This window comes from Trichechus manatus, unplaced genomic scaffold, assembly GCF_000243295.1.
Source record: "Trichechus manatus latirostris isolate Lorelei unplaced genomic scaffold, TriManLat1.0 scaffold00063, whole genome shotgun sequence".
Taxonomy (NCBI): domain Eukaryota; kingdom Metazoa; phylum Chordata; class Mammalia; order Sirenia; family Trichechidae; genus Trichechus; species Trichechus manatus.
Genome location: NW_004443999.1, coordinates 13,209,523 through 13,236,670, shown reverse-complemented (window position 1 = coordinate 13,236,670; position 27,148 = coordinate 13,209,523). Strand labels below are relative to the sequence as shown.

Below are 27,148 nucleotides of genomic sequence, written 5' to 3'. Positions count from 1 at the left end.
CAGAGACGGGACAAGATCCCGGAGGAGCTCGGGTTTGCGGAAGTATTGTGAGGATTGTTTGTCGGCTCGTGGAGCGCTGTGTTTCAGATCAAGTTCCGGAAGGGAAGCCGCGGCTCAGGGTCCGAGAGCCACTAGCCTCCCCACATTTGGGGTGAGACCGGGCGCGATTCGACGTCGCTGCTGTTGGCCCTCCTCACCCATTCTTCTTCCCCAAGGAACCGCCTCGTATCTCAGCCATGGCATCCACGTCATCCAATCTCCAGGTATCCCGACTCTTCTCCCGCCCCCTCAGAGAGCCAGAGTCGAGGGGAGGTGCGAGAAGTGGGATGCCGGCGAGGAGGAGGAGGAGGAACACGGCCGCGCCCCCGGTGCTGGGTAGTCGCAGGTGGGAGGTGGGCACTCTCCGGGGGAAGAGTCACTTCCGGCCCGGGCTTGGGGTCTGCTCAGCCCGCGGGTTTTGTAGGACTTGGCTTTTTGTAACTAGCCACGTTTGAACAGGAGTGGGTAGCGCGCCATACCAGAGGCACAGGCTTATCAATTTATATAATGGAGAGAGGAAAGACCACCTGTAGTGCCTGAATTTTACTAAGCACTCCTCTGGGCCATTTGAAAATGGTGTGGTCAGAGTTCTTTCTGTCTTTGTTTCTCAAGCTGATACGTCAAAGTCTTGCTTTTCCGGCTGTCAGGTGATAAGAAATATGGGAACAGCCCTGGAATCTGAGGTTGGAGTCAGAATTCATTGAGCACATGTGTTTATGTGCAGTGTCTTATGGCTCCCAAAATGTAGTATATACATTCAGGGAGTATTCTTCGACTCCTGTGTCTCCACCGTCCCCCCCCCCCCAAATAAAACCACACTGAGCAAATAGAATCCTAAGATTTTAGATTTAAGCGTTAGTGCTTTGTGGAACCGAATTCATTCAGAATAGAAATTTATATAACATTGTGTCCCATCCTCGAATGGATCTGGGGCTGCAGTGGGTTTTAGAGAGTGACTTAGCCTCCAGGATTGCCAGTCCACGAGGTCAGTTTGGGGCAAAAGAGTAGGTATGGCATTCCTGCGTAATTCACTGAACAGGCAAGATAATGGAGGGTCTCCTTAACCCAGAATAATTGATCCTGAAGAAGGACCACTCAGAGTGGACTCACCTAAACAGAGATCAGACTTTTACACAAAAACAGAGGTGATGTCTTGGTTGGCACTTTTACCTTGCAAATTGGACTAAAACATAATGAAGATAAGTCTTTTATGTCTTTAACAAAATGTAATTGCAACTTTTTTTTTTTTTTACAGTGAAGAATAAGTGTCGTGTTGATTTGTTGATCTTTTCCAACAATATTGTATTAAACTAAAATACAGTGATCTTCACTTTAGTTTTTTTTTTTTCCTAGCCCGTTTGGAAAGGAGGTTGTTTTGGTAAAAGTATTTGGAAAAAATATTGGTCATTTGGTAAAAGCATTGATCCTTTGAATACCAAAGGTGATTTCTTTTGAAATGCTTGTTATCATCTTTGTTGGTTTGTCGTCTGGTTATATTGTTAACTGGTTACATTCCACCAGCTTTTCATCTGTCAGAGATTTTACATGTGATCTTGGCAGTCTACAACATAAGTTTCATCCGTTTACTGATGCCTTTCTTCTTTTGCAAGATTTGTAGTTTCCTTTTACAGTCAGTTTGCATCATATTGGGATTAAGTTGTTGAATGTTCATCAGGAACCAGGTAGAGATGGACCAGTATTAAAGGGATGGTTAGGGACAGTTGTTAGGTTAAACAAGGAGGGACGTTGAGTTATAATTTTATTAGTAGTCAGTTTAGAGGTGCTCTTTCCCATTCGGTCTTCTCACCCTTCTAACCTAGGAAATTTGGAGAACAAATATTCAAATAAGTTTCCCATAGAACAAGGCAAAAATCCTTGGAGCCAGATGCTTATCAATCTAATGAGAAATGCAGATAACCAGAAATTAAAATTATAAAATAATGCAACAAATGCTATAATGGAATTAGAGGTTAGTGTTGGAGGGCAGAAAGAAAGGGCACATCTAACTCTTCCAAGGACATACGAGAAATGTTTAACAGAGGAGGTGATGTGAGCTTAGATGAAGAGAAAGCTGTTAATGCTAATTGTCTGCTAGGTGTTTGATGTGATATCGTTTAATCCTCAAAACAACTCTTCAAAATGAATATTCCATTTTAGAGTATAAGAATCCGAGGCTTACTCAAGTCATGATTTGCCCAAAGACACAGTGTTGAGGATAGTTTTGCATACAGGTCTTCTGGTTATAAGTTTGTGCTTTTTTCACTATAAAAGGAAGGGAGCTGCATTCTAGGCAGAGAAAAACAGCATATATCTCAGTCCAAAAGTATAGTAAACCTTGGAGAGGGTCAGGGAAAAAGTGAAAGTAATACAGTGTGCAAGGGAAATTGGTCAATACAAATCAAATGTATTCTGTTCTACACACATGGTATTTCTTCTCTGACCCTAACCAGTCACAGCTGGGTCAGATCTCACAAATTTAAAGCACACAGCCATCCAGACCGTCAAGTCTACCCAAGACCCAAAGACACCAGCCACAAGCTTGAAGTACCCATAACACCCTCACTTCTGACCTGCTGGCTATAAATTCAGGTCCCCTCTCCCACCTTAGGATGCCAGCTGTATCCTCAGGAGTCCCCAGATGCCCCTCACTTCTGAACTGCGAACTCTCACTACTCCTCTGGGTTCAATAATTCGCTAGGCAGCGACACTTTGTCGTCATTGGACTTATGTACAAAAGGCAGTGAAAACCCAGAAGAGGGGTAGGCTAGGCCACCCTAGGGGCAGGAGGAGCATGTCTGCATGGCGTCTTGGAGAAGTTGGAGTTTTACAGGGAGACATATGGAATTGGTAATTCCAGGTGGAGATACACTGCATGCTGGGCCCAAGGTCTGAATCGGTCCAAGTTGGGCCAGTAGATTGTTATGACTGGAACTTAGTGTGCCAAGTAGGAGGATGAGGCTGAAGTTAGGCCACATCACGAAGAGCCTTGTGTGCTACTCGTAAAAGACTGGTCTTCGTGCCGCCATGGCGGGGCAGGGGGGCGGGGGGTGCAGATGGGTTATAATCTTTTCATGAACCAATTATTTTCTCCTTTGAATTTTTTGTTGATACCATGTGTTCTGGTTAAGGGAAGCATGCTAAATCATTGAGTGTGTCTGAATTTTTGGTAGATAGTATAGTCTTTTTTTTCTTGCCCCCTCCCACAAGCGTACGCTTTAGGAAGTACCACTAATTACACCCCTTAGTCCCCACCGAAGTCTGTTGGGACATGTGTGTAACTGATAAAAATTTTCAAAATTTCTATTTTTCCTACCAAAAATTTAGACACATCGTACAATACCCTGTAAAAACAGTAATTTGCAGCATACACCCGTTTCTTTGGTTTCAAAGTCATAAAGGCCTCTGCCTTGTACTAGCACACACTATCAGTGGTGCAGCAGCTTCCCAATAAACCTTCAGAGGCAGAAAAAGTACTTGGTCCCTAGAGGTACCCCTGAGAACAAAAAGGGTTAAACAGCAGAGTACTGTGGTCAGGTTTTTGTTTTAGAAAAACTTGACTGGTAGCAAGCCTGGAAGCAGGGAGACCAGTGAGAGGCAGGGTTCTGTGAAATGTGAGATGGTGAGGGGCCAAGTTAGTGTGGTGTCTGTTAGAATAAAGAGGAGAGGATTGATAGGAGAAAGATGTAAGAGGGATACTAGTCAGGCGTGGATCTGCATTAAGAAAGCAAGGGAAGAGGAGTCTGGGCTTTATCCTGGATTTCTGTATTGGATACCTGAGTGGGTAGGATTTGGTTCTGGGAATACAGAGGATAGAGATTGGGGAGCAAAATAAGTTCAGTTCTAAACTTTCTAAATGTGAAATGCCTGTGGGGACATTGAAGTGGAAATGTCCAGTGAGCAGTGGGATACTTGTGTAGAACGAGGGAGCCAGGGCTGAACTGGAAATACTCGAATACGAATGGTAGCAAGCAGGGAATTTGTCTTAAGGTTGCTTTAATGTAAAAAGGAAACAACAGCTTTCAATACGATTCACTTCCGACAGCTTATGTTTTGCCTTTAACAGTATTGTTTTGCCTTTCTTCGACAGAAAGCCATAGACCTTGCTAGCAAAGCAGCACAAGAGGACAAAGCCGGGAACTATGAGGAAGCCCTTCAGCTCTATCAACATGCTGTGCAGTATTTTCTCCATGTAGTTAAATGTATGCAGTTTATTTTTTTATTTAAAAACATTTTTGAAGAAAAAGTATTCTATTGTATTTAATAAAAATTGCAGTATAATGCCAGAAAATTCTAAACCATCCATTTGAAAAATTCCCCACTTTCTAGTGACTTTTAAGTGCTGTACTCAGGATTAACTAACAAACGTGCACGGCAATTGCAGTTACTACTTTGTGCACCTGACCGTCTTAAAATGTCAGCTAGTCAATGGGGATCGTTTTTTATTTTACTGATAACGCACCCGAATTATATAATCTGAACTTACTCATTTGCTTAGCATCTGTTTGAGAATATTCCTTTTAAAAAATAGGTCGGCAGACATTTTTTTTCATGTATTTTACAAATATGTAGTACATGTTTACTGTGTGCAACACTGTTCTAGGCACTGGCGATAAAATAGCGAGGAAAAATTAGATAACAACTCCTGCCCTCATGGATGTTAAACCTAATGCTGAACCTATGAATTAGGAGCTCTGTGTGTTAAAAAAGGACATCTTTTTGGTAAACTTAAAGTTATTTAAAAAAAAAAAAAAATTTGGCCTTTAGATCATTTAAGATTTCTGTTTGAGGTTTTCTGTCAAAGCTAAACTAAGAATGAATCATAACAGTAAGTTGTGGTTTTGCAAAGTTATGTGGGGCTAGTCCAATGCACTGCACATACTGCTGAAGTCCACTTCTGAAAATAGCCTGGCAGAGGTCTTTATGAAGTGAAATTACTATATTGGTGGTGCACATAATGTATGGGATTTCCCTCACTTTTTATACTCTGAAATAAAACTTGGTAGACATTAATGGAGATGGTTAATATTGCTTTACTTTGTCTTTCTTATAATTGGTTTTGTGTGAGACAAGCAGTTTTCAACTGTATGCACTAAATATAGGAGTTTAAAACCTACAGAATATTAAATAATTTCTTTTTATTGTTTAATACCAACTTAAAATGTCCTGCTGTCTTGCTTAGATCACTTTCTGACTCAAACCCAGTGTTGGCCTCTGGCCCTGCTCTGGAAAGGAGTAGAAAAGAGTTGATAATCACTGATTATGATGAGCTAGAGATGATCTTTCTTCTCTCCCTCTCCCAAAATAGATTTTCCTTGTTTAAATAAAGTATTTCTTAAGAGTTTAAACCTTTGCTGTGTAGAATACCAATGGAAAAACCTCTCTCATTTCCCTTCAATAGATGAAGCCCAAGGTGATAAAGCCAAGCAGAGTATCAGGGCAAAGTGTACAGAATATCTTGATAGAGCAGAAAAACTAAAGGAATACCTGAAAAAGAAAGAGAAAAAACCACAGAAGCCAGTGAAAGAGGGACAACCAAGTCCAGCTGAGGATAAGGGGTATGTATTTTAGAGTGTTAGATTTTATTGTATCTTTTAATTTTTAATTTGTGAAATTTCCTTTACTGAAACCAGATGTTGGTAATTATGGATGGCCCAAGGGCCAATCTGATCGGCTTCCTGTTTTTGTATAAATAAAGTTTTATTGGAACACAGCTTCACCCAGTCATTTACCTATTCTCTATGACAGCTTTCTTGCTATAATGGCAGAGTTGAGTAGTTGCAACAGACACCATTTGGCATGCAAAGCTAGAATATTTACTGTGTAGCCCTTTAAAGAAAAAGTTTGCTGACACCTAGCTTAAACAAGCTTTTCGGATGATAAAGTTCAAGTAGCTTTGTATGATGCTTGCTAGTAAAAGGGGAAAACATTTTTTCCCAGCCGTTATGTAATATTGAAGTTAAAATTATGGTAGTGATCTGTGAATTAGCCCTTTGACTAGTGAGGCTCTTAGTGAATACTAACCACATGGACAATATGAAAAATAACTTCAGTCGTAAAGTTTGGAATTTCTTATATAAAATTATTCAGTGTAGATTTGAATTAGAGTTGCAACAAACATAATTTATACACATTAAAACCCATTTTTGGAATATCTGTAGGTGGCGGATATATCACTTACAGATGCAGAATTTAGTTATTCAATAGCTAATATATGAATGCCAAGCTCTGAGCTAAGCAGAGTATACAAATTCTAACCAGATCCTCTCTGACCATTATTAATTGGTACCAGAGATGGTTCCAGATGACAAACTCAAGAAATGAGAATCTGAGCTGAGGTTATCTGGTCTGGTTGGGTTTGAAAGCAAAGAGGTTCTGGCTAGCTTTAGGGGATGTAATACTCCTAGTTCAGGATATGCAGGTGCCAAGTTACTTAGGTAATCCCCTCTGGTCGCCAGGAATGAAGTGCTTTGAGGGCTTTGTGGCAGCTACCATAGACTGTTTCAAAGCACATGAAGATTATAAGAACTGGAGTTGACTGGCTGCTTCAAACTACCTGGAAGAGTTTGAAAATTACAAGCGGAAGGTTTTATATTCTCTGTTCAAGACAGTGATCCAGGGCCAAGGAGTTTCAGTGTCACTTGAGAGTATTTTATCTTCTGAAGCCATAGCACTAACAGAAGAAAAATCAGACCGCAGTCTGAACTTGTGGATTATTGAATTTCAGCATAGGTTGAACTTTGCCAGGTTTCTTATATGAAAGTTAGGGCATTTATTAGAAGATTGGTACTCCAAACTTGGAATTAAAATATTGAAAAGAATGCAGTTGACTGAGTGCCCAGAACCCCATGTCTCCCTGAGACACCCTTGCCAGCAGAAACATGATCTCTTCCCCTGTCTGTGGAAGCTCTTCCGGTCTTGAAGACCCTGTGACGACCTTGCCTGAGGTGATCACCTAGCAGAGGGATGCCAATTCTTCTGTATCAAACAGCCATTCTACGGCAGGACCCACTTTGGCTAATTTAAACAAAAAGCTATTCGTTATGGGGTATTACCTGCAGAATTTTTGGGCTAAAGAATCAAGCCTGGTTTCCATGTAGCTAGGAGAAGTCCCAGCTGTAACAGAGTTGTTCTAGTAGTGATTCCACTGCTGCCAGCTCCCCTGCCAAGCACTGATGCTAGGGAGCCTTCAGTAGACCTCTGCTGCAGCTCTCTCAGCAAAACCAGTGCTTTCGCCAGGTAGGATCTCCTGGTGTGCAGCCCCCACCTCATTTTGCTTTTGTCTTCCTTCTAAGTAGTGCATACCTGTGTCTTCTTGGTGGAACTTAAGCCTCATGTGGAACGCTAGCTGCAAGGGAGCCTAGGGATGGCAGTTTTTATAAGAATAAGCCTTTACAGTACAAGAAAGCATGGTTTGTACCATCTGCCTCCCTATAATCCCACCATCCTAAGATTACCAGAACAGTCCCATTTTGAGATAAAATCTGTCATGCTTTTTATTCACCTTTATGTTGTCTATGAAAAAATGGTATGATGCCATAGTTATTACTTTTTCACTCCACGTTGTATCATGAACATCTTTCCAGTAAATTATTTCTATAACATCGTTTATAAAGGTTGTAGTATGTTCAATCATATGCTAATCCCTATAATTTGAACATCCGTTATTTCTATTTTTTCCTTGTTATGAACAGTGCTGCCATGATTATCTTTGTAGTCAAATCCTTGAACTCATTTTAAATTGTTTTCTCAGGATAAATTCCTAGATATAAAGTGCCTGGGTTGATCTTACTGTTTTTTGGGCTCAGTCCATATTCATCAGGAAGCTTTATCTATCTAAACCCCCAAACTAAGTGTTGTAGACCTTTGTACCTTAGATAATAAATGTTCTGGTTTTTTTCCTCAGAGTTACAGCTTCTTGTTCTAATTCATTTTTGCCTGTTTCTGATTTTTTTTATTGTTACTGCTTACGAATTCAGTGTAAGTCATCTTAAATCATTTGTGGAATGAGATGTGGGGCTTGTATTTATATACTAATACATACATAGGTATGTTATGGGAATCTGGAGCTAGTACCTGACTTTATTCTGGTCTTTTTGTCCCTTTCCTGTTCATAATTCTGTGTTGATGAGTAATGTATCTGCTTACCATTTTAGTTAATGTATTCCTAAAAATAGTAAAACAAGCATAACTTCTAATGAGTCTTATTTTGTTCTTTAAATTCTAAATATTTCAGGTTAGTCTTCATTTTTGCTTTATTTTATTTGCTAGCAATGAGTGATCATTTGAATATATCAAATTCTTTTTATTAGGAATGACAGTGATGGGGAAGGAGAATCTGATGATCCTGAAAAAAAGAAACTACAGAACCAGCTTCAAGGTTGCTTTAGATCTTATTTTTGAATTAATATCTTATTGAACAGACTTACAGTGAATTGCTTATTTGAATTGTACATACGCATGTGCTTTGGTCCCCAGTTGTCACATGCTGGCTGTGTTGAAAGCACTTTCAATAGAGTTTGCTCTCTATGGTCTCTAGTTTTTTTTCCTCATGTACTAAAAATATTGTTTGGTTTTATGTCTCCCTTAAAAAGGCTCTCAGTCAGCTTGTTCTCTTTTGTTTTGTCTTACTTGCCCCCTCTTACAGAAGGTAGCATTTATACTATCAGCACACTGCAAAGTCTGTTGGTGTTTTTATAACCAACTGTCAAAACAGCAGAAAGAATTAGGATTTCCAGTTGGCTTTTGTTACTGCTAGTGTTGCTGTAGCTGTTCATTGATGGTTTATTTCATGTCGTCTCCCTGTCCATTCAGTGTTCCATGTACGTTTCTCTCTTTAAGCTCTCCGTTTTTACCTTCCACACCTACAAAAGCCCTTTTATTCTACTCTCCTCTCGTAGAATGACACAATGGAAAGGGCGTGGACTTGGGCTCTGTTCAGATCTAGATCCACTCCAGGACCCACTACTCAAAAGATGTCTAATCTTGGACGAGTTACCTACCCTCTCAGAGTCTGAGTCCCCATCTCTAAAATGGAAATTAATAACGTCTTGTGTTCAGGGCTATTTGGAGATTAATGACAATGTAAAACTACCTAATGTTTTATCTGACAAATTCTGAGGGCTCAATAAATGGTAGCTCTTATGTATCTAAAGGGTGTGTGTAATTACTGGCTTCTTTGATTGCTCTGATTTGATTGTTCTTTGGATGTTAATTAATGATTTTCTCAAGTTGACTTTTATGCTCAGTTATCAGTAATATGTATTTTCTTCATCTGAATCATAATGAATAGAATGTACAACTGGGAAGGATTTCCATTATATAAGCTCAGCCAGGCTTGGCCAGGCCTTGACCACTGCTATGCTGGTCTCTTCATTTTGGTGATATTTGTCTTTCCAGCCCCACTGGGATGTATAGGAGAATACAGTCATTAGGATACTATATTCAGGATCATATCTTGAAAATAGTACAGTTAATTAGGATAGAGAGCATTTTTATATGCCAGGAAATTCAATGCTGGATATAATCCAAGGGCAGAACTTTGAGCTTCCACTTCTGCACCCACTGCCAGAGCAGGGCTGGCACACACTAGGTTCTCAGTAAGTATTTGTTGGGCGACCTGGTGGCCCATGCCAAGTGGCCTTATTTCAATTGTAAGGCAAAAAGCCATTTTCTGTCTCTGTTCTTTGGGTTCTGGTTTTGTTCCTCATTCTCCTCACTCTCCACAATAAGAATTGGAAATTGTATCATTAATTTTGAAAAAGATAGCCGTTTTTAGTGCAGGACTTTTCTTTAAATTCCCTATCAGTTATGATAAGAGCCAGAGATACAGAAAAATGTGAATCCTTAAAACATTTAAGTAAGGAATTTATTTGGAATTTCAGGATGAACATGGAATACGAAAGGAGTCTGCGCCTTTCGTACCTGAGATTCTTTTTTGTCCATCTTTTAATTTAATAGCTTGCTGATGGATTTCACAGTGTAATATCCTCTTTTTTAGATTTTTCCTGAAACAGTATTTTAAATCTTTTACTTCTGTTTTAGGTTATGACATTAAGTGTAATATTTGATTGTTAAAAATAAAAATGGGTTTATGATTTGAGTTTTCTGTTAGTTTATTTTGATATTCAGTAGCTTTTTTTTTAGATAATAGTATAATCAAATGTAAATTTACATAATTGGAAGTACAGACAACGTTTTAATTCTATTTTCCAATAGCCCTTTTTAAAATTTTACAAACCATTAAGTCATGTCTAGTAATTAATGTGTTATTGTTGGGTGTGGTCAAGTCAGTTCTGACTCAGAGTGACCCCATGTGACAGACTAGAATGGCCCATAAGGTTTTCTAAGCTGTATTCTTTACAGAACCGGATTGCCAGGCCTTTCTCCCACAGAGTCGCTGGGTGGGTTCAAACCACCAAACTTTTGCTTTGCAGCCGAGCACTTAACCGTTGGGCCACCAGGGCTCCTTGTAATTAATATTGCTAGTATTTAAATAATCTTTTTATCACTAAACATTCCAAAGTCACCTTTTAGCTTTAAGGAGAAAAGTATTAGTTAAATGTGAAGGTAAATTATGGCATATTTCTTAAATTCATAGCAAAAATCTTGAGTTAATGAGATGATGCTCATATGTAAGGTAAATTTATTTTCATTTAATTGACACAAAATCCTATTGTATGATGTAAATATTTTTTCATGTAGCGTTAGTAATCTGAATGGAACATAGGGAAAAGGGAATTGAGTTTTTTTTACTTTATACTTAGTCTGAACTTACTTATAGAATGCAAAAAAATTAGTGGTTTCATTTCATTTTAATCTACTGACTAAAGATTTTCATAATTTTGTGACATAAGTTGCGGATTATAACTAGTCTTAGAGTAATAAATAAGTGATCTTTCCTAACAAGAAGAAATGACCTATAAAAGTAATTCTAAACAGTATCATTAGACTGTGCAAGTGGTGGTATTTTGTTACACTTAAAATGGCTATACTTCATTTTAGAACAAGCTGGTTAGTAGTTTGTAGGTGAGCAGTTTCTGTGTACTGGAAAATTAGGAAAGCTTTGATAAGTCTGTTGAAGCGCCAAATAGAAAGTTTAGCAAATCTCTGGAAAGTATTGCAAACCTACTAGGATATACTTTTTCTCTCTTCTCCCTCATCCTCTTCTCTTTCTCCCATCTCTTATCTCCCTTGCCCTCTCCTCTCTTCTGTCTTCAGTTAAGCATATTTTCTTTTTGTGGTTAAGGAGAGCATTAAATCACCTTTTCTCTTGGTGAAAAGGAGGAATAGTAGGTCAGTGCCATTGAATGAGTTCTTTTGATACTCGAGAATCACTGTATTCAAATATTATAGGCACTTTGTGTAATGTTTGATGCTTTTTCTAGCACTCTAATATTCATTGTGTGACTTGAACCTCACACTAGCCCACCTAAGTAGTTTGGGCAGATGGTATTCTTTTCATTTCACAAATGAGGAAGCCGAGATAGAAAGGTCAGGGGACTCACCCTAGGTTATCTGGCTGCTCCACGCAGGCTTCTGACTCTTCCTGACAAATGCTTCATCACACTATTTCTTTTCTTTCTTTCTTTTTTTTTTTTTTTAATTGTTGTAGTTTAAATGAAGTTAGTGTCCCATACAAAAATTTATACATACCTTGTTATGCGACCCTAATCGCTCTTCCCATACTGTGACACTACGCTCTTCCTTTCCACCCGATTCCCCGTGTCCGTTCAACCAGCCTGTAACCCTCTCTGCCTTTCCATCTCATCTCCAGACAGAAGCTGCCCATTTAGTCTCTTGTATCTACTTGAGCTAAGAGGCACACTCCTCACAAGTATCACTTTATGTCCCACGGTGCAGTCCAATCCCTGTCTGAAGAGTTGGCCTTGGAAATTGTTTTAGTTCTGGCTGTTAGAGAATCCAGGGGCCGTGCTGTCTGGGGATTCTCCAGTCTCAGTCAGACCATTAAGTCTGGTCTTCTTACTACAATTTGAGTTCTGCACCCCACCTTTCTCCTGCTGCATCAGGGACTCTCGGTTGTGTTCCCTGTCAGGGCTGTCATTGGTGGTAGCCGGACACCATCTAGTTCTGGTCTCAGGCTGATGAAGTCTGGTTTATGTGGCCCTTTCTGTCTCTTGGGCTAATACTTTCCTTATGTCTTTGGTGTTCTTCATTCTCCTTTACTCCAGGTGGTTGGGACCAATTGATGCATCTTAGATGGCCGCTTGGAAGCTTTTAAGACCCCAGACGCCACTCACCAAAGTAGGATGCAGAACATTTTCTTAATAAGCTTTGTTATGCCAGTTGACCTAGATGTCCCCTGAAAGCATGGTTCCCAGGCCCCTACCTCTGCTACTCTGTCCCTCAAAGTGTTTGATTGTATTCAGTCATCACACTATTTCATAAAGTTTTTTAACACATAAAAGTTCACCAGACAATTTTATAATGCATTTCTTTAACATCATTATTTCATGTTGTCTTCTAAACTTGATAACAGTCTTAATTTAAAGATGACATGCTTTTTTGTAGGTGCCATTGTTATAGAGCGACCAAATGTGAAGTGGAGCGATGTTGCTGGTCTTGAAGGAGCCAAAGAAGCCCTTAAAGAGGCCGTGATACTGCCTATTAAATTCCCGCATCTGTTTACGGGTGAGGTGACTGTTACATAATTTTATCTGATGATTTTTGAAAGAACACATTGATGACTAAGGTCAAGCATTGTGAGTTCTTGTCTACCACATCTTGGGTTATTACCTTAAATTCTGATTGTTAATAAGGAGGTGCTGCATCTTTACACGAAGATGTTTGTTCTTTTTTAAAATACGTATATAATGCAGAACAACCTAAAAGTCCACCAGTAGGGGCTGGGGCAATTCAGTTCACTGTCAGGCAGTAGAATACTATGTGAACATTAAAAATTATATTGTAGATCTACATTATAATTTACTGACACGGAAGAATGTCTGTGATATATTAAAAGCAAAAAGCAAGTTGTAAGATATGTATAGTATGATCCATTTTGTTACAGAAATGTGTGCTGAGAAGTAACTGTAGATGGATGGACAGGAAAATGTTAATGCGTGTCTAGGTGATAAGATTACGTGTGATTCTTAACCTTTTCTGTGGAGGGGATTTTTTTCATCCGAATTTTGTACAGTGGGCATGTATTAGTATTATGAAAATCTTTTTCCATTTTTTCAAAGAGGAGTCAGAATAGTTGATCAGTTTCAGATAAAGTACTTCTCCTCTAGTAGCAAAGGGACAGCTCATTGTTCCCGTTTGGAGAATGCTGCTGCCTCCCATCTGCAGGGAGTTGGCGTGAGAGTCCCAGCAGTAAGGGATGTGTCTGTGCTGAGCCATTCCTTCACGCTGTCCTCTTTGTGACTGGTAGCCTGTGTCTGTGATAGGGCTGTACCCGCTGTCTAACAGAGAAGCAGAGGTTTTTCCTTTTGAAAACAAACTGGTTTGTGTAGAGAGCAAGTCCGTGATGTTGACTTCAAACTAAACAGGTCCAGACAGTGCTGTCGTGTAGAGCAGTGATGGAGAGCACTGCACATTGTCCACCTAGCTTCCCGTACGACTTGCAGCCTAACTTCAGGAATGTGAAACTAAGTGTAAAAGTGGGCATCATAATCCTGTAAAGGTACAAACATACTATTGAACTCATTTTGTGTTTTATTACATATGTCAGTGTTTCCCAAATCTGAGTCACTTATGTGTCATTTTCATAAACTTTGCCATATATATGTAGCATTATTTTCTAATATTTTTCTTTAAGTCACTTTTTAAAATAAATTTTTTATTAAAGTATAGCATAAGCACACAGAGACGTACACAGACCCATAGTGTTCAGTGTAACACATTGTCACAAAGTAAGTACCCCTGTGTAATCATCACCCAGGTCAAGAAATAGCACATCACCATCACCCAGAAGCCCCCGTCCGCTTCTTTCCAGTCCCTACCCACCTTCCTCTCCGGAGGCGACCACTCTGTCCATCGATTATTTTGCCAGTCTTTGAACTTTTAAATCATCTCGTTCATTTTTCATAATACTTTGATTTTAAAAGGCTGCTTTGTATCTACTATAAAATGAAAAATTAGTGTTCTCCTAATGCATGTTAAAATGTGCTTATTTAAATAACAATAATAAAATATTTAAATAATTATTTAAATGATAAAATAGTTATTTAAATAAAATTTGTATACCACCTAAAAGTGCTTCATATGCCACCTGTGGTGTATCTGCCACAGTTAGGTGGACACTGATTTATAATTGCATACATTTAAATTAAGAAAATATAATTCAAGTAAAAGTTGAGGCTTTCATAACAATAAGTCTAACAATATTTTGCCATTAGTGATTAGTATTTTATCCTTTGCCAACACTGTATACCCATCCACATTTGCATGTAGCAATCTTTTAAATGCATATTTGATATTTTATTGTCAGCTGTAACCTAGCGCAGTTCATTTTAGGCAGTAATATCATTTCTCATTTGAAAAATTGAGACTTGATTGCTTGTTATATTTTGGCAAAACTAGGATGTAAGGTCATCCTCTTACCATTACCTACCCATTTGAATGAGAATCTGCTACCTGTGTTTCATTGTGGAATCAAGAATTGACTAGAACTTTGCAAGTCATCCAAACTGTGTTGCATTTACTCCTGCAAAAGTCATACATATTTAAAAAGATTTGCAGTTGCTTTTCCCCCTGTGGATATATTTTCTCCTACAACATTCTGGTGCGGAGGAGTGCACACAGTAGATGATCAGGAAGGGCCTTTTGACCGAACTGTTTTCCCCGACTACACTGTCAGCCCAAGGTGGGTGGAGGTCCTTTTGTCTGCATAGGTCACTGTCTGCACATTGTGATTTACCGACATACTGGTTGAATGAATGAGTGAGCAAGCAAGCGAATGAGCTGCCTATTAGAAGAATTATATCTACCTAAGCACACTTTTGACGAAGTGGTCTCTAAAAATAGTAAATAAAATACACTTCAAGACATGCTTAGCTTAGAGTGATTTTTAAAATATTTTTTATTCTTATTGATAGCTTTAGAGTGAAAACCTCTTCACAGTATTCTTTAGTGTGGATGATGTCTATGTAACTGAAATTCTCAGTCTCAAAATTCTGATGTTATTTTTCTAATGCATAAATTTTAGGCAAGAGAACACCATGGAGGGGCATCCTATTATTTGGGCCACCTGGAACAGGAAAATCCTATTTAGCCAAAGCTGTAGCAACAGAAGCAAACAACTCAACATTTTTTTCACTATCTTCCTCTGACCTTGTTTCTAAGTGGCTAGGTGAAAGTGAAAAGTAAGTAGTATATTAAGTCGATTTATTTTTTAAGTTTTTTTTTTTTTTGGTCTGATAGTTATTTGTATGAAATATTATAGTTAAGAAATTAGGGAGACTTTTAAGAGTTACAGCATGAAAGTAAAGAATATTTTAAAAGTTTTTTTAATACAGTTTTTAAATATTTAAATAACCAGGCACTAAGGTAATAGTTTTCTTACATCATTGATAGACATTCAGAGAAGTGACATATGTATTCATATCTCTGTTGGATCAGATCCTAGTTTAGAGTCTATTTCATAGAGAAGAGATAACACGTGTAACTTGATAAGTGGTAAAGTGGATTACTCAGTAGCAGATTCTTCTTATTTCCTATACTGAAGCATTATCAGCTTTTTAACCCTTGGAGCTCCTGGAATATTGGCATGTTTATGTTGCTTTAGTCTTTAAGTATTTTTTTTAACTGTTTTTTAGGAATTCTAAGTTTTTGTTTATTTCCAGGCTTGTTAAGAACTTATTCCAACTTGCCAGAGAGAACAAACCTTCCATTATCTTCATTGATGAAATTGACTCTTTGTGTGCTTCAAGAAGTGAAAATGAAAGTGAAGCCGCGCGCAGAATTAAGACAGAGTTCCTAGTCCAAATGCAAGGTAATATTACTGATTTTTTAAAGTTTCTATTTATTTTATAACCAGTATTAGATAACAATAATGGAAAAATAATTCAAGCAGAATTTCTTTATTTTAACAGACTCAGCTGCTTCAGTAGGCCATCTCGTTCTAATTGCCCTCTGGGTGCACACATAGTTTTTACCCAGCTGTAATCACCTTGTAGGACTCACTGGTAAAAACAGTAAAATGAATAACATACTCACTTATAACATACTAGGAATAACATCAGTGAAAGTAATATGTAGACTTCAAACGAAACCTTTCAAGAAATGTTTTGAAAAGAATATTATTTGTCCACAAATCTAGGAGATTTGATCTTGGAAATATTTTTATCCTATTTTAGTAATACAATATTCTATTAAGTACAGCGTTCTCAAGATGAGGCTACTTTAACATTAAAAGCACCACAATTTTTAACAGGAGAGCTCTGGTGGCACAGTGGTTAGGAGCTTAGGCTGCTAACCAAATCCACCAGCTGCTCCTTGGAAACCACATGGGGCAGTTCTACTCTGTCTTGTAGGGTCGTTATGAGTCAGAATCGACTTAACAGCAACGAGTTTGGTTTGGTATTCTTAACAGGACATACAGAGGAGGTTTAAAGAACACTAAAGTGGTCAACTACTTAAAACACTACCTATTTTGATACAGGGGTTGGTGTGGACAATGATGGAATTTTGGTCCTGGGAGCTACAAATATACCCTGGGTTCTGGATTCTGCCATTAGGCGAAGGTATGAGGACACAGTAAATCTCTTATTCCTGATTCAAGATAGAACAAGTAAATGATAATTCCCATTGTGTCTAGTGAGGAGGTATTCTGATAATTTTTAAGGATATTTTTAATGGTCCTTACCTTGTTGACCTCTACCATGGGGAGAAGAGACAGGCATTTGTTTGTTTGTTTGCTTACTAATATTGAAGAAACGCGATGTCCACATACTGGAATATTTCACATTGGGAAATACCTTACCTAATGCTTACCCTGCCCGGTAGAGTTGCTGTAAGTCAGAATCAACTCGACAGCAACTGGTTTGGTTTTTCGTTTTATCGCTTACCTTAGTTCCAGGGTAGCACAAAGGGTTTATGCTCAACTACTAACCTAAAAGCTGGTGGTTTGAACCCACCCCGTAGCAGCACAGAAGAAGGGCCTGGTGATCTTCTTCCATAAATATTGCAGCCAAGAAAACCCTATGGAACTCAGTTTTAGTCTAAAATACATGGAGTTGCCACGAGTCGGAATCGACTTGATGGCAACGGGTTTGGTTTTTTCAGTTGGCTCACCTTAGTGGACACTGATACTGCAGAAATTTACATATATAGTTTGATGTTTCAGTGAAAAGCCTTCATATAAAATTTTAGCAAAATGACAATTATACACATCAAAGTAAGATAACCAAGATATACTTTTAGTTCAAAATTTTGTCTCTTATTTTTAAAATAAATATGAAACTTCACAGCTGTAGGAAAGGTATGTAGACTATTTATTTTTCACTGCATCACAGTTGCCTGCTCCTTTAGTTATTTTATTGTTGTGCTTTAAGTGAAAGTTTACAATTCAAGTTAGTCTCTCATACAAAAATTTATACATACATTGTTATGTGACCCTACTTGCTCTCCCTATACTGTGACAGCACGCTTCTCCTTTCCACCCCGAATTTCCGTGTCCATTCAACCAGCTCCTGACCCTCTCTGCCTTCTCATCTCACCTCTGGACAGGAGCTGCCCATTTAGTCTCATGTATCTACTTGAGCTAAGAAGCACACTCTTCACGAGTATCATTTTATGTCCCATAGTCTGGTCTAATCTTTGTCTGAAGAGTTGGCCTCGGGTGATTTTAGTTTTGGGCTAACAGAGCCCGGGGCCATGCTTTCTGGGGTTCCTTTAGTCTCAGACCATTAAGTCTGGTCTTTTTACTAGAATTCGAGGTCTGCACCCTACTTTTCCCCTTCTCCATCAGGGACTCTGTTGTGTTCCCTGTCAAGGCAGTCATTGATGATAGCCAGGCACCATCTAGTTCTTCTGGTCTCAGGCTGATGAAGTGTCTGGTTTATGTGGCCCTTTCTGTCTCTTGGGCTAATGTACTCCTTGTGTTCCTTTCATTTAATTTTACATGGCAAAAATTAGTGCTTCCGTTTTTGCCATTTTTATCCCAGTCACTTGATGGTTTCCCAGAAGGCTAGATTACCATTCAATACAAAGGAAGGAAATGTGGTGGGTATTTTTGAAAAATGACCTAATTCTGACCCCATCTCTAGAGATGATAGGAACTTTAAATTCTTCTCATCACCACAGAAGGTTACCTGGAGAAAAAGAGTCTGAACAGACGACTTAAATTGTTCGTCATCGCTTCCTCCTTATCTCCAAATACTGAAATTCTAAGAAGGAAAGCAAAATTATTAATAAAACATACTATTAATTATTCATACACAACAGACCATTGTGACCCATATGGTTTTCATTGACTGATTTTCAGACATAGATGGCCAGGCCTTTCTTCTTAGTCTATCTTAGTCTGGAAGCTCTGCTGTTCAGCATCATAGTAACACGCAAGCCTCTACTTGACAGATGGGTGATAGCTGTATATGAGGTGCATTGGCTGGGAATCGAACCTGCTGTCCCTTGTGGAAGACGAGAATTCTACCACTGAACCACCAATGCCTCTAATTATATAGTTGAGAATATTTAAATATCTTGTTTCTTCTTGGAAATATTTTAATTTTTAAATAATTTTTAAATAAAATTAAAGATAAAGATATATATATATACGTACATATTAATATATGTATTCATATCCATGATATATTTTTTCTTTCATTTTCAGGTTTGAGAAACGAATTTATATTCCTTTGCCTGAGGCCCATGCACGAGCAGCAATGTTTAAACTGCACTTGGGGGCCACTCAGAACAGCCTAACAGAAAAAGACTTCCAAGACCTTGGAAATAAAACTGATGGTTATTCAGGGGCAGATATTAGTATCATTGTGCGAGATGCACTTATGCAGCCTGTAAGAAAAGTGCAGTCAGCTACTCATTTTAAAAAGGTAAAGTTCCCCCAGACAGTCCGCTAACTCAGAACTGAAACCACTCCCAAAGCCCACTTGTCAGACAAAGATTAGACAGGCTTATATAACAAACAATAACACATGTGAGGAACATGCTTCTTAGTTCAATCTGATATACAAGACTAAATGGGCAACTCCTGCCCTAAAGCAAGACGGGAAGGCAGGAAGAGATAGGAAAACTGTACAAATGGACATGGGGAGCCTGGAGTGGATAGAGGGAGAGTGCTGTCACATTGTGGGGATTGTAATCATTATGTGCATAAATTTTTGAATAAGAAACTAACTTGAGCTATAAATTTTCACCTGAAGCACAACAGAATAAAAAAAAACGGTAAGTAACTTTCATCTGTCCTTTCACATATATTGCTTAAATCAAGTTTTGAGACCATCATTGGTTTCTCTTCAAAGGTATTTGGAGCAGTTTCAATTTTGTGTAATAGTACTGTAAGTGGGCTACATAATAGAAGTATTTCTTTTTTGTTGAAAGTAAGTTCTCAAGCTATATTTAGTTTATTAATAGACATTATTAATAGTCTTAAAATATTTAAAAGTTTTCTCGAATGATTTTTGAAGCATCTGTGTATTAATATTTTACTTAAGTGTACAAATGTAAACGTGTCATTATAAAACTGCCTTTGATGTAATTAGAAAATCCTTGATCAGAATCTGGTACTAATATTGCTAATATTTCAGATTATTATTTATTCCAGGTTTGTGGACCTTCAAGAGCTGATCCTAACAACATGGTAGATGATCTGCTAACGCCCTGTTCCCCGGGTGATCCTGGTGCCATTGAAATGACATGGATGGATGTCCCTGGTGATAAACTTCTGGAGCCAGTTGTTTCCATGGTTCGAAATTTTGTTTTCCTTTAAGAAAAAATTTAAAGCATTGTACTTTGTAATTTCTCAAATGAAGATAAAATTTTTTCTTTCCAGTTAATTTTTCCAGATTAGCTGAAAAATGTTAGTATGATCAGGCATGTTTATTTAATCCTATATACTCACTTAAAAAAATTGTAAGGGTTGATTGAACTTAAGGTATAAAAAATAATTACATTTAAAATATATTTTGGTCTTTGAGGAAATTTTAATATTAAGTGAAAAAACTATTTTTCAAAAACATAGGTTTCTTATAGATCTTGTTTTATTTCTGATAGTAAAACTTGAAATTTGAATGGAATATTATCCAAAAATGCTTGTATACATTGCTTAACTCATTGTTATGATATAACTAAAAAGTAGGGTTGGAGAAGTTCACCCCCATCCCATGACTCTCGGATTTTCTTAAATATTCAGTAACCTTTACAGGTAGTCCCCAACCTATGATGGCGTTCTGTTCCAATGACTCAGTTGTAAGTTAGTTCTGACATAAGTCGAGTACTTCATCTTTTTCTTTTTTCAGTTGTCATTATTATTGCCTTTTATTATCAGTAGCTTTATAAATCCAGTAGTGTTTTGAACAGTAGATCATAAAATTGAACATCTACAAGTGAACATCTGAGAAAGATAACAGTAAATCACACGCTTGAACATATTACTAATGATAGTGTGTGCGCGCACACACACACACAAACACAAACACACAGTCACAAGCGCAATTTATCATAACTCGAATACATCGTCAGGGATTTCCTGTATATGTGGTGTATCATACCCAAAACCAAACTAAACCCATTGCTGTCGAGTTAATTCCAACTCATATATTGTAGTATTCATAAATGGTGTTTTTCGGTTTTACTTCTCAGGTCTCCATAGAAAGTTCAAATAATGCATTACTTTAAAAATACCTGAAATTCTGAACCACAAAATTTTTATTACAAAAAGTTAGATTTTTTAGTTTATATTGAAATAGTTAAAATAATTTACAAATAATTTATAGTAGTATACTTCACTATTATTATAAGGGAGGTTATGGTTATAAAAGTTACATTTAATATGCTTATGTTTTTTCTTGTTGATGAACACTCTCAATTTTTAAAATTTTCTGCTTCAGTTACAGATTTTCAAAGAACTTCAAGGCAGGATTAACAATTTCCAGAGGAGAAATTTTTATAGGATATATACATAGATCTGTAGATGTGTACATATAGACATATATAGAGAGAGAGATACGTAAATAGTGAATATGCATATATAGATATGTAAATAGGTAAATTTATGTGTGGTGATTAACCATAGGAGCCCTGGTGGTGCAGTGGTTAAGAGCTTGGCTGCTAACCAAAAGGTCGACAGTTTGAATCCATCAGACAGTACTTGGAAACCCTGTGGGGCAGTTTTACTCTATCCTATAGGGTCAGTATGAGTTGGAATTGACTCCACGGCAACAGGTTTAATTAACCATAATGCTTATCTGAGAGGTTAATCAGAAACCCATATTTATTTCAACCCTTGATAAATTATTTTAAACAGTTTTTGTACTCTTTCCACCTTTGAAAAATTTGCTGTAACGTTGAGTGGTCCTTTTAATCCTTATCCTTTCCCATACTATTTTACAGGAAACATAGCCTAGAAGTTGTTTTTTGGTTTTTTTTTTTTTTTTTTTATGAATCCCTGATATTACCGTCTTTTCTTACTTTTTTGATTTAATTTTAACTAATTAGTTAAAAAATCTGGTTAATTGATTTTGATTAAATGGTATTCTGCATATAAAACCAAAACCAAACTAAATCTGTTGCCATCAAGTCGATTCCAACTTATAGTACAGGTAAATGACTGTATACCTTTTGAATTGCACTTACTTGGAACACTCGTTCCTGTTTTAAAAGAAAAACAGAAAATAGATCGTGAATGTATTTTGGAAGGTCTTCTTGATCCTTAGGCTAAGAGGATTATGCTTCTGGTTTTGATCAGGACAAAGGGAGAAATTGAAAGTTTCTGTGCAATGCAATGTCATAATCACAGATGTCCTTTAGAAAGAATGTTGTTGTTGTCGGGTGCCATTGAATCGATGCCGACTCATAGCAACCCCATATGACAGAGTAGAACTGCCCCATAGGATTTTCTAGGCAGTAATCTTTATGGGAGCAGATCTCCAGGTCTTTCCCACAAAGCCGCTGGGTGGGTTTGAACCATCGACCTTGCAGTTAGCAGCCAAGTGCTTAACCATTGAGCCAGCAGGGTACTTTTAGAAAGAATAAGAGAGTTTATTGTCCATAACTTATGGCACATTGCAGATATTCACATTTAACCTTAGATTAAAATTAGTAGTAATAATTTACAATAATGTGATGATTTTTATTAAATCTGTTACTAATATTTCCCTCCTTCCCTTTTTTCCCTGACAGTCGGATATGTTACGGTCGCTGTCTAGCACAAAACCCACAGTAAATGAACATGATTTGCTGAAATTAAAGAAGTTTACAGAAGATTTTGGCCAAGAAGGCTAAGCCAAAGACAGGGAAGAGGTTTACCATATGTATTCTTTCCTAGACATTTTTGCCTTTCTCAGATGGCATTCAGATTATTTCCAGTTTTAAAACTCTTCTGCCACAGGGATATATAGATCTCAGTTCAGAGTTCCTTTGAGTTTTATACTGTACTTTTCCTCCATTACCTATTAAATATGCTCCTATTAACGAAAATAATAAAATAATGGGTTGTAAAGAAATGAGTGCTATATGAATGGCAAATAATAGAAATTACCCAGTATAAAAAGCAGATTAAAATCGATGGAGAGATTGATATTTGCAATTTTTATGAACGGTGGTCTTTGCAAAGAGCACTTACCTTTTTTTTTTTTTTAACTAAACTGAAATAAGGTCTTTAATATTTTGGGGGAAAAAATTCTTAAACATCATTCTTATTATCAAAGTAAAATTTATTTACTATTAAAAAATTAAAAATGGTAGACTCTTCACTCTCAGGGATAGGCAATATATGATAAAACCACAGAGAGCACCGGGATTGGGTTTGAAGGATTTTGAATTGCGTTACAACCAGCGCTCTTACTAATCTTTGATAGGTTGTCTTTTTTCTCCGTGTAGATTTAAATATTTTCTTTAAAAGCAGCAAGCTTTTGTATTTAACTAAACAATACCTTTCACTGTGCAATTTCAAGGGAAAGACTTTCTAAATTAAGCATTGTCTTTACCTTGAAAATTGTCTGTTTCAATGTCTTTTTGTACCAATTTTGACCAAAACAGTTGGTAAATAAGTATGTAATTTTTCAATAATTCTGTCATGAAATACTGTAATGGGAGCCTTTGCTAGTAAGGAAATCACCTCCTTTGGATTACAGGAAGTTTCTTGTATGTGATGTGGGGGTGTGTATATGTATATATATACATATACAAATTTTTTTTTAAAATATAGAAAGGGTCTTATCTTTTACCTTTTAAGTTCAGGGAACAGTTTGTCCTGGCCACACATATGTTATCAGTGTAATGCTTTATGAAGCTTTAGAAATGAGCTGATGTCTCATTAAATAATAAAATACAAACATGGTATTTTGTTATTATCATATCTTCAAATAAATAATCTGAAGATGTGTTACACTTTAGCATCAACACTAAGTTGTGCCTTGTACATTTGCATTGGCTATACATGCAAAAGATTGTTGCTAGCTAGAATAGATTGCTTACTTGCTACAAAGTTCTACCTTGCAAATGCTATAGAATAACTTGCTTTTTAAAGTATATTTGCACATTTTACATATTATGCTATATGGTTGCCTTTGGTTTTCTGTACAGATTGTTGATGTTAAATTGAAATCATAGGTCTGAAATATGCTGTCCTTACATGAAGTAAATTGGTACAACCTACTATTGGCTATATTTTGTGTATGCTTCTTTATTTGGGGACCTTCAGTGTTAAAGACAATACTGTCTAAATTGATTAGATGCAAAGAAATCATTTAAAAAATCTAAGTTAAGGATTTATATGTGAAAATTCTATTTTTCAATAATTTTTATGTGAGGGTTGGGAATTAACTTGTTGGACCAACACTGACTTTGTAGATGTCTTATAACTAACATAGTTTATTTGTTAGTCAGCCTCAGAATTATATATTGTTATTAATTATATAATTAGGAGAATTATGTAATAGTGGAAATCCAGAATTTTTTTTGTGAATCCTAAATTTATTTTGAGGAGAGTATTCTATTCAATTGATGAAATACATGACCAAATAGTATGTAAAGTATAGAATTAATGATAAGTGGATACTTTGCCCCATTTAATTCTTATATGTGCTTTGAGAGCTGTGTCTCAATATTCATGTCATTTCCAGCCATAGCTCCATTATCAAAATTTCTGAGTCTAAAACTATTCCTGGGATCTAATAACTTTAGACTCATTCTGCAGTGGCAGAGCTTGGTACACGTGCTATTTCCATATGATCTTACATGAACAGATAACATAAGCAAAGGAGCCTGAATGTATGTGCTGTTTCTCTGGGCCTTGACCATTATGAAATTTTGGGTAGACATTTTCTGAGTCAATAAGTAGACCCTACTTGGGCATCTCTATAAGCTGCACCCTGGGTGTTTAAGAGCATTTTGTCTCAGCCTGGAAATGATAAACCAAAAACCCAAACACATTGCCATCGAGTTGATTCTATCGAATGAGTGTAGTAGAACTGCTCCATAGGTTTTCCAAGGCTATATTCTTTACTAGGGAAGCAGACTGCTACATCTTTCTCCCATGGAGCAACTGGTGGGTTCAAACCACTGACTTTTCAGTTAGCCAAGTGCTTAACTACTCTGCTACCAGGGCTCCTTTGAAAACTCTGTTGGGGCTCTATTTATAAGGCTGTCAATATTGACTTTTGAGTTCCCTGTGGGCTACATGCAGGGAAACAGAATGAGTGTATTTGGTTATTAGTGCTACTGAAGCACCATTCAGCAACTTGCATCATTAAGAGATGGAAGCATATGCACCTAACATTGCTGCCATAAATGTTGCTGGACATTGTTGCACATGAAGCAGTACAGAGCGTCCAGCATTGACAATGATGTCGTCTCAAGTCTGTGAGCTCTCAAAGGCACCACCATTCTACCTCAAGATCTTCATGTCCAACATTCTGTTGCTCCAATACTGTGTCCTTTCCTCTTTGCTAGTCTAAATCCCATATTTCCATTAAGACCCAGCTCATGATCCATGGAATCTCTTCCAGAAAGAATTCCTAAACTATCCCCATCCTACCTTTGAATTTCTCTAACACCTTAGTGGCTATTATCTAGAGACTTTTCTCCAAGTTTCAGGCGTATTCTCTTAACCTTGTTTAGACCATGTACACTGGAAACTCTTCAAAGAGTTACATTGTCCCCAGCAATTAGCATAGTGCTGGACACTGTTTACTAGGTACTTAATAAAGGCTTGAGTAAATAAGCGAATTGTGTCCTTATTTTGATCTACTTCACAGATGACCTGAGGCTTTTTATAGAACAGTTAATTTGAAGTGACTTTGTCGTTGCTGGTCTAGTGAAGTTATGATGAATTTTTGTGTTTCTGCCTTGGTTATTGGGGACTCAAATCAGGTGTGCAGGAGCTGGCTTACAGTAGCTCACACGAACCAACTACACATCTGTGGACATTTTTTCCCAATGCCAAGTCCAGTGACCTTATGTTTGTATTCATACCACAGAAATCATGGTGATGTATTCACACCACAGAAATTATGGTGGTGTATTGAACCCACCAGCTACTTGTGGAGGAAGACCTGGTGATCTGCTTCCATAAAGATTACAGCCTTGGAAACTGTGGGGCAGTTCTGCTCTGTCCTGTAGGGTTACTGTAAGTCTGAATTGACTGTATGGCAAAGGAGATGGTAATAAAGGAGAAAAGTTTTATTTATAGATGCATGAAAACCATAAAATACAACACCTATTTATGATTAAAAAAAAATTCCATAAACTAGAAAGGGGAACATCTTAATATAACCAAAAAAAAAAAACTATAGCAAGCATCATACTTGTTAATTTTTGAAAACTTCACTCCCTGGAGAGAAGGAAAAAGACAAAGGTGCCTGCTATCACGACTCCTTTTTAACTTTGTGCAGAAGGTCCTAGACAATAGGAGAAAAATAAATAAAAGGCTTAAAAGGTTAAAAAGGAAGAAACAAAATTGTCCTATTGACATAATAGGATTGTGTATGAAGAAAATCCAAGTTAATCTAAAAATAAGCTATTAGAAATAATATGAATTTAGTAGGGTTAAAGATGCAAGATGAATAAGTAAAAATTACTGTATTTTGGTATTCTGTAGCAACAATTAGAAATTGAAATTATAACAACAATATTTGTTGAAATTATAAAAACAATACCAATCACAATAGCATCAGAAAGCATCAGATAGCTTTAAAGAAATACAGTAAAAGATATACAAGGCCTCCACACAGAAAACTACAAAACATTACCAAAAGAAAGAAGACCTAAATAGTGGAGGGATATGCCCTGTTCGTGAGTTCAAAGACTTGCTATTATAAAAAAGTCTGTTCTGAGCAAATTGGATTTACAGATTTAACACAACCCCAAACCTGGATCTCAGGGTATACATTTGTGAAAACTCATCAAGTTGTACGGCCCTATATTGTATGCCAAATACACTCAGAAACAAAAATAGGTGCTTAATAAATTTGTTAATGAATTAAAAAAATATAGTTTTAATCCATTTTTATAAAAGCATATTTAGGCATACTTCTCCTAGTTGTATCTGTCTCTCCAACCATCCATTCATTCATAAGCCATCCATTGCCCATCTAGAAATCTACACGTATACATAGATGTCTGGAATGATTTTCACTATATGTTCATTTATGCTATTTATGGATAGTGAGATTTGGGTTGATTTTTTGTTTTTTGTTTTTTTTAACCTTCTTCCCCTCTCATCTCCTTCAGGTGTATTTTCAAATGTCACCTTTTCAGTGAGACGTTCCTTGGTCATCTTATTTAAAAATTACAATCCCCCCTAATGCTCCTTATCCTCATTCCCTGCTTTATTTTTCTCTGTAGCTCTTCTTATCATCTAACATACTATATATCATGTTTATTCTTATTTGTAATTGTCTGCCACTCACATGTAAGTGCCACAAGAGCTGGGGAGTTTCTTGCTGTTTTGTTCACTGCTGTATCTCCA

The 27,148-nt window shown here is 37.2% G+C and overlaps 1 protein-coding gene across 3 annotated transcripts; it reads left to right on the top strand.

Moving 5' to 3' along the window:
• On the top strand, nt 1-25,967 carry VPS4B (vacuolar protein sorting 4 homolog B). 3 transcript variants are annotated; one of them, XR_002824571.1, is made up of 12 exons: nt 1-263; nt 4,103-4,238; nt 5,438-5,594; nt 8,349-8,416; nt 12,568-12,687; nt 15,206-15,362; nt 15,843-15,991; nt 16,661-16,742; nt 18,833-19,052; nt 19,383-19,404; nt 19,784-19,924; nt 22,360-25,967. XR_002824571.1 is itself a non-coding variant. In XM_023734013.1 (11 exons), the coding sequence occupies exons 1-11, from the start codon at nt 237-239 to the stop codon at nt 22,459-22,461; spliced, it is 1,335 nt and encodes a 444-aa protein (XP_023589781.1). In that variant the 5' UTR covers nt 1-236; the 3' UTR covers nt 22,462-25,967. The 3 variants fall into 3 exon arrangements, 2 of the variants coding, with proteins under 2 accessions (XP_023589781.1, XP_023589780.1); XM_023734013.1 differs by lacking the exon at nt 19,383-19,404 and having other exon boundaries at nt 4,127-4,238; XM_023734012.1 differs by lacking the exon at nt 19,383-19,404.
• Nucleotides 25,968-27,148: the final 1,181 nt, after the last annotated feature.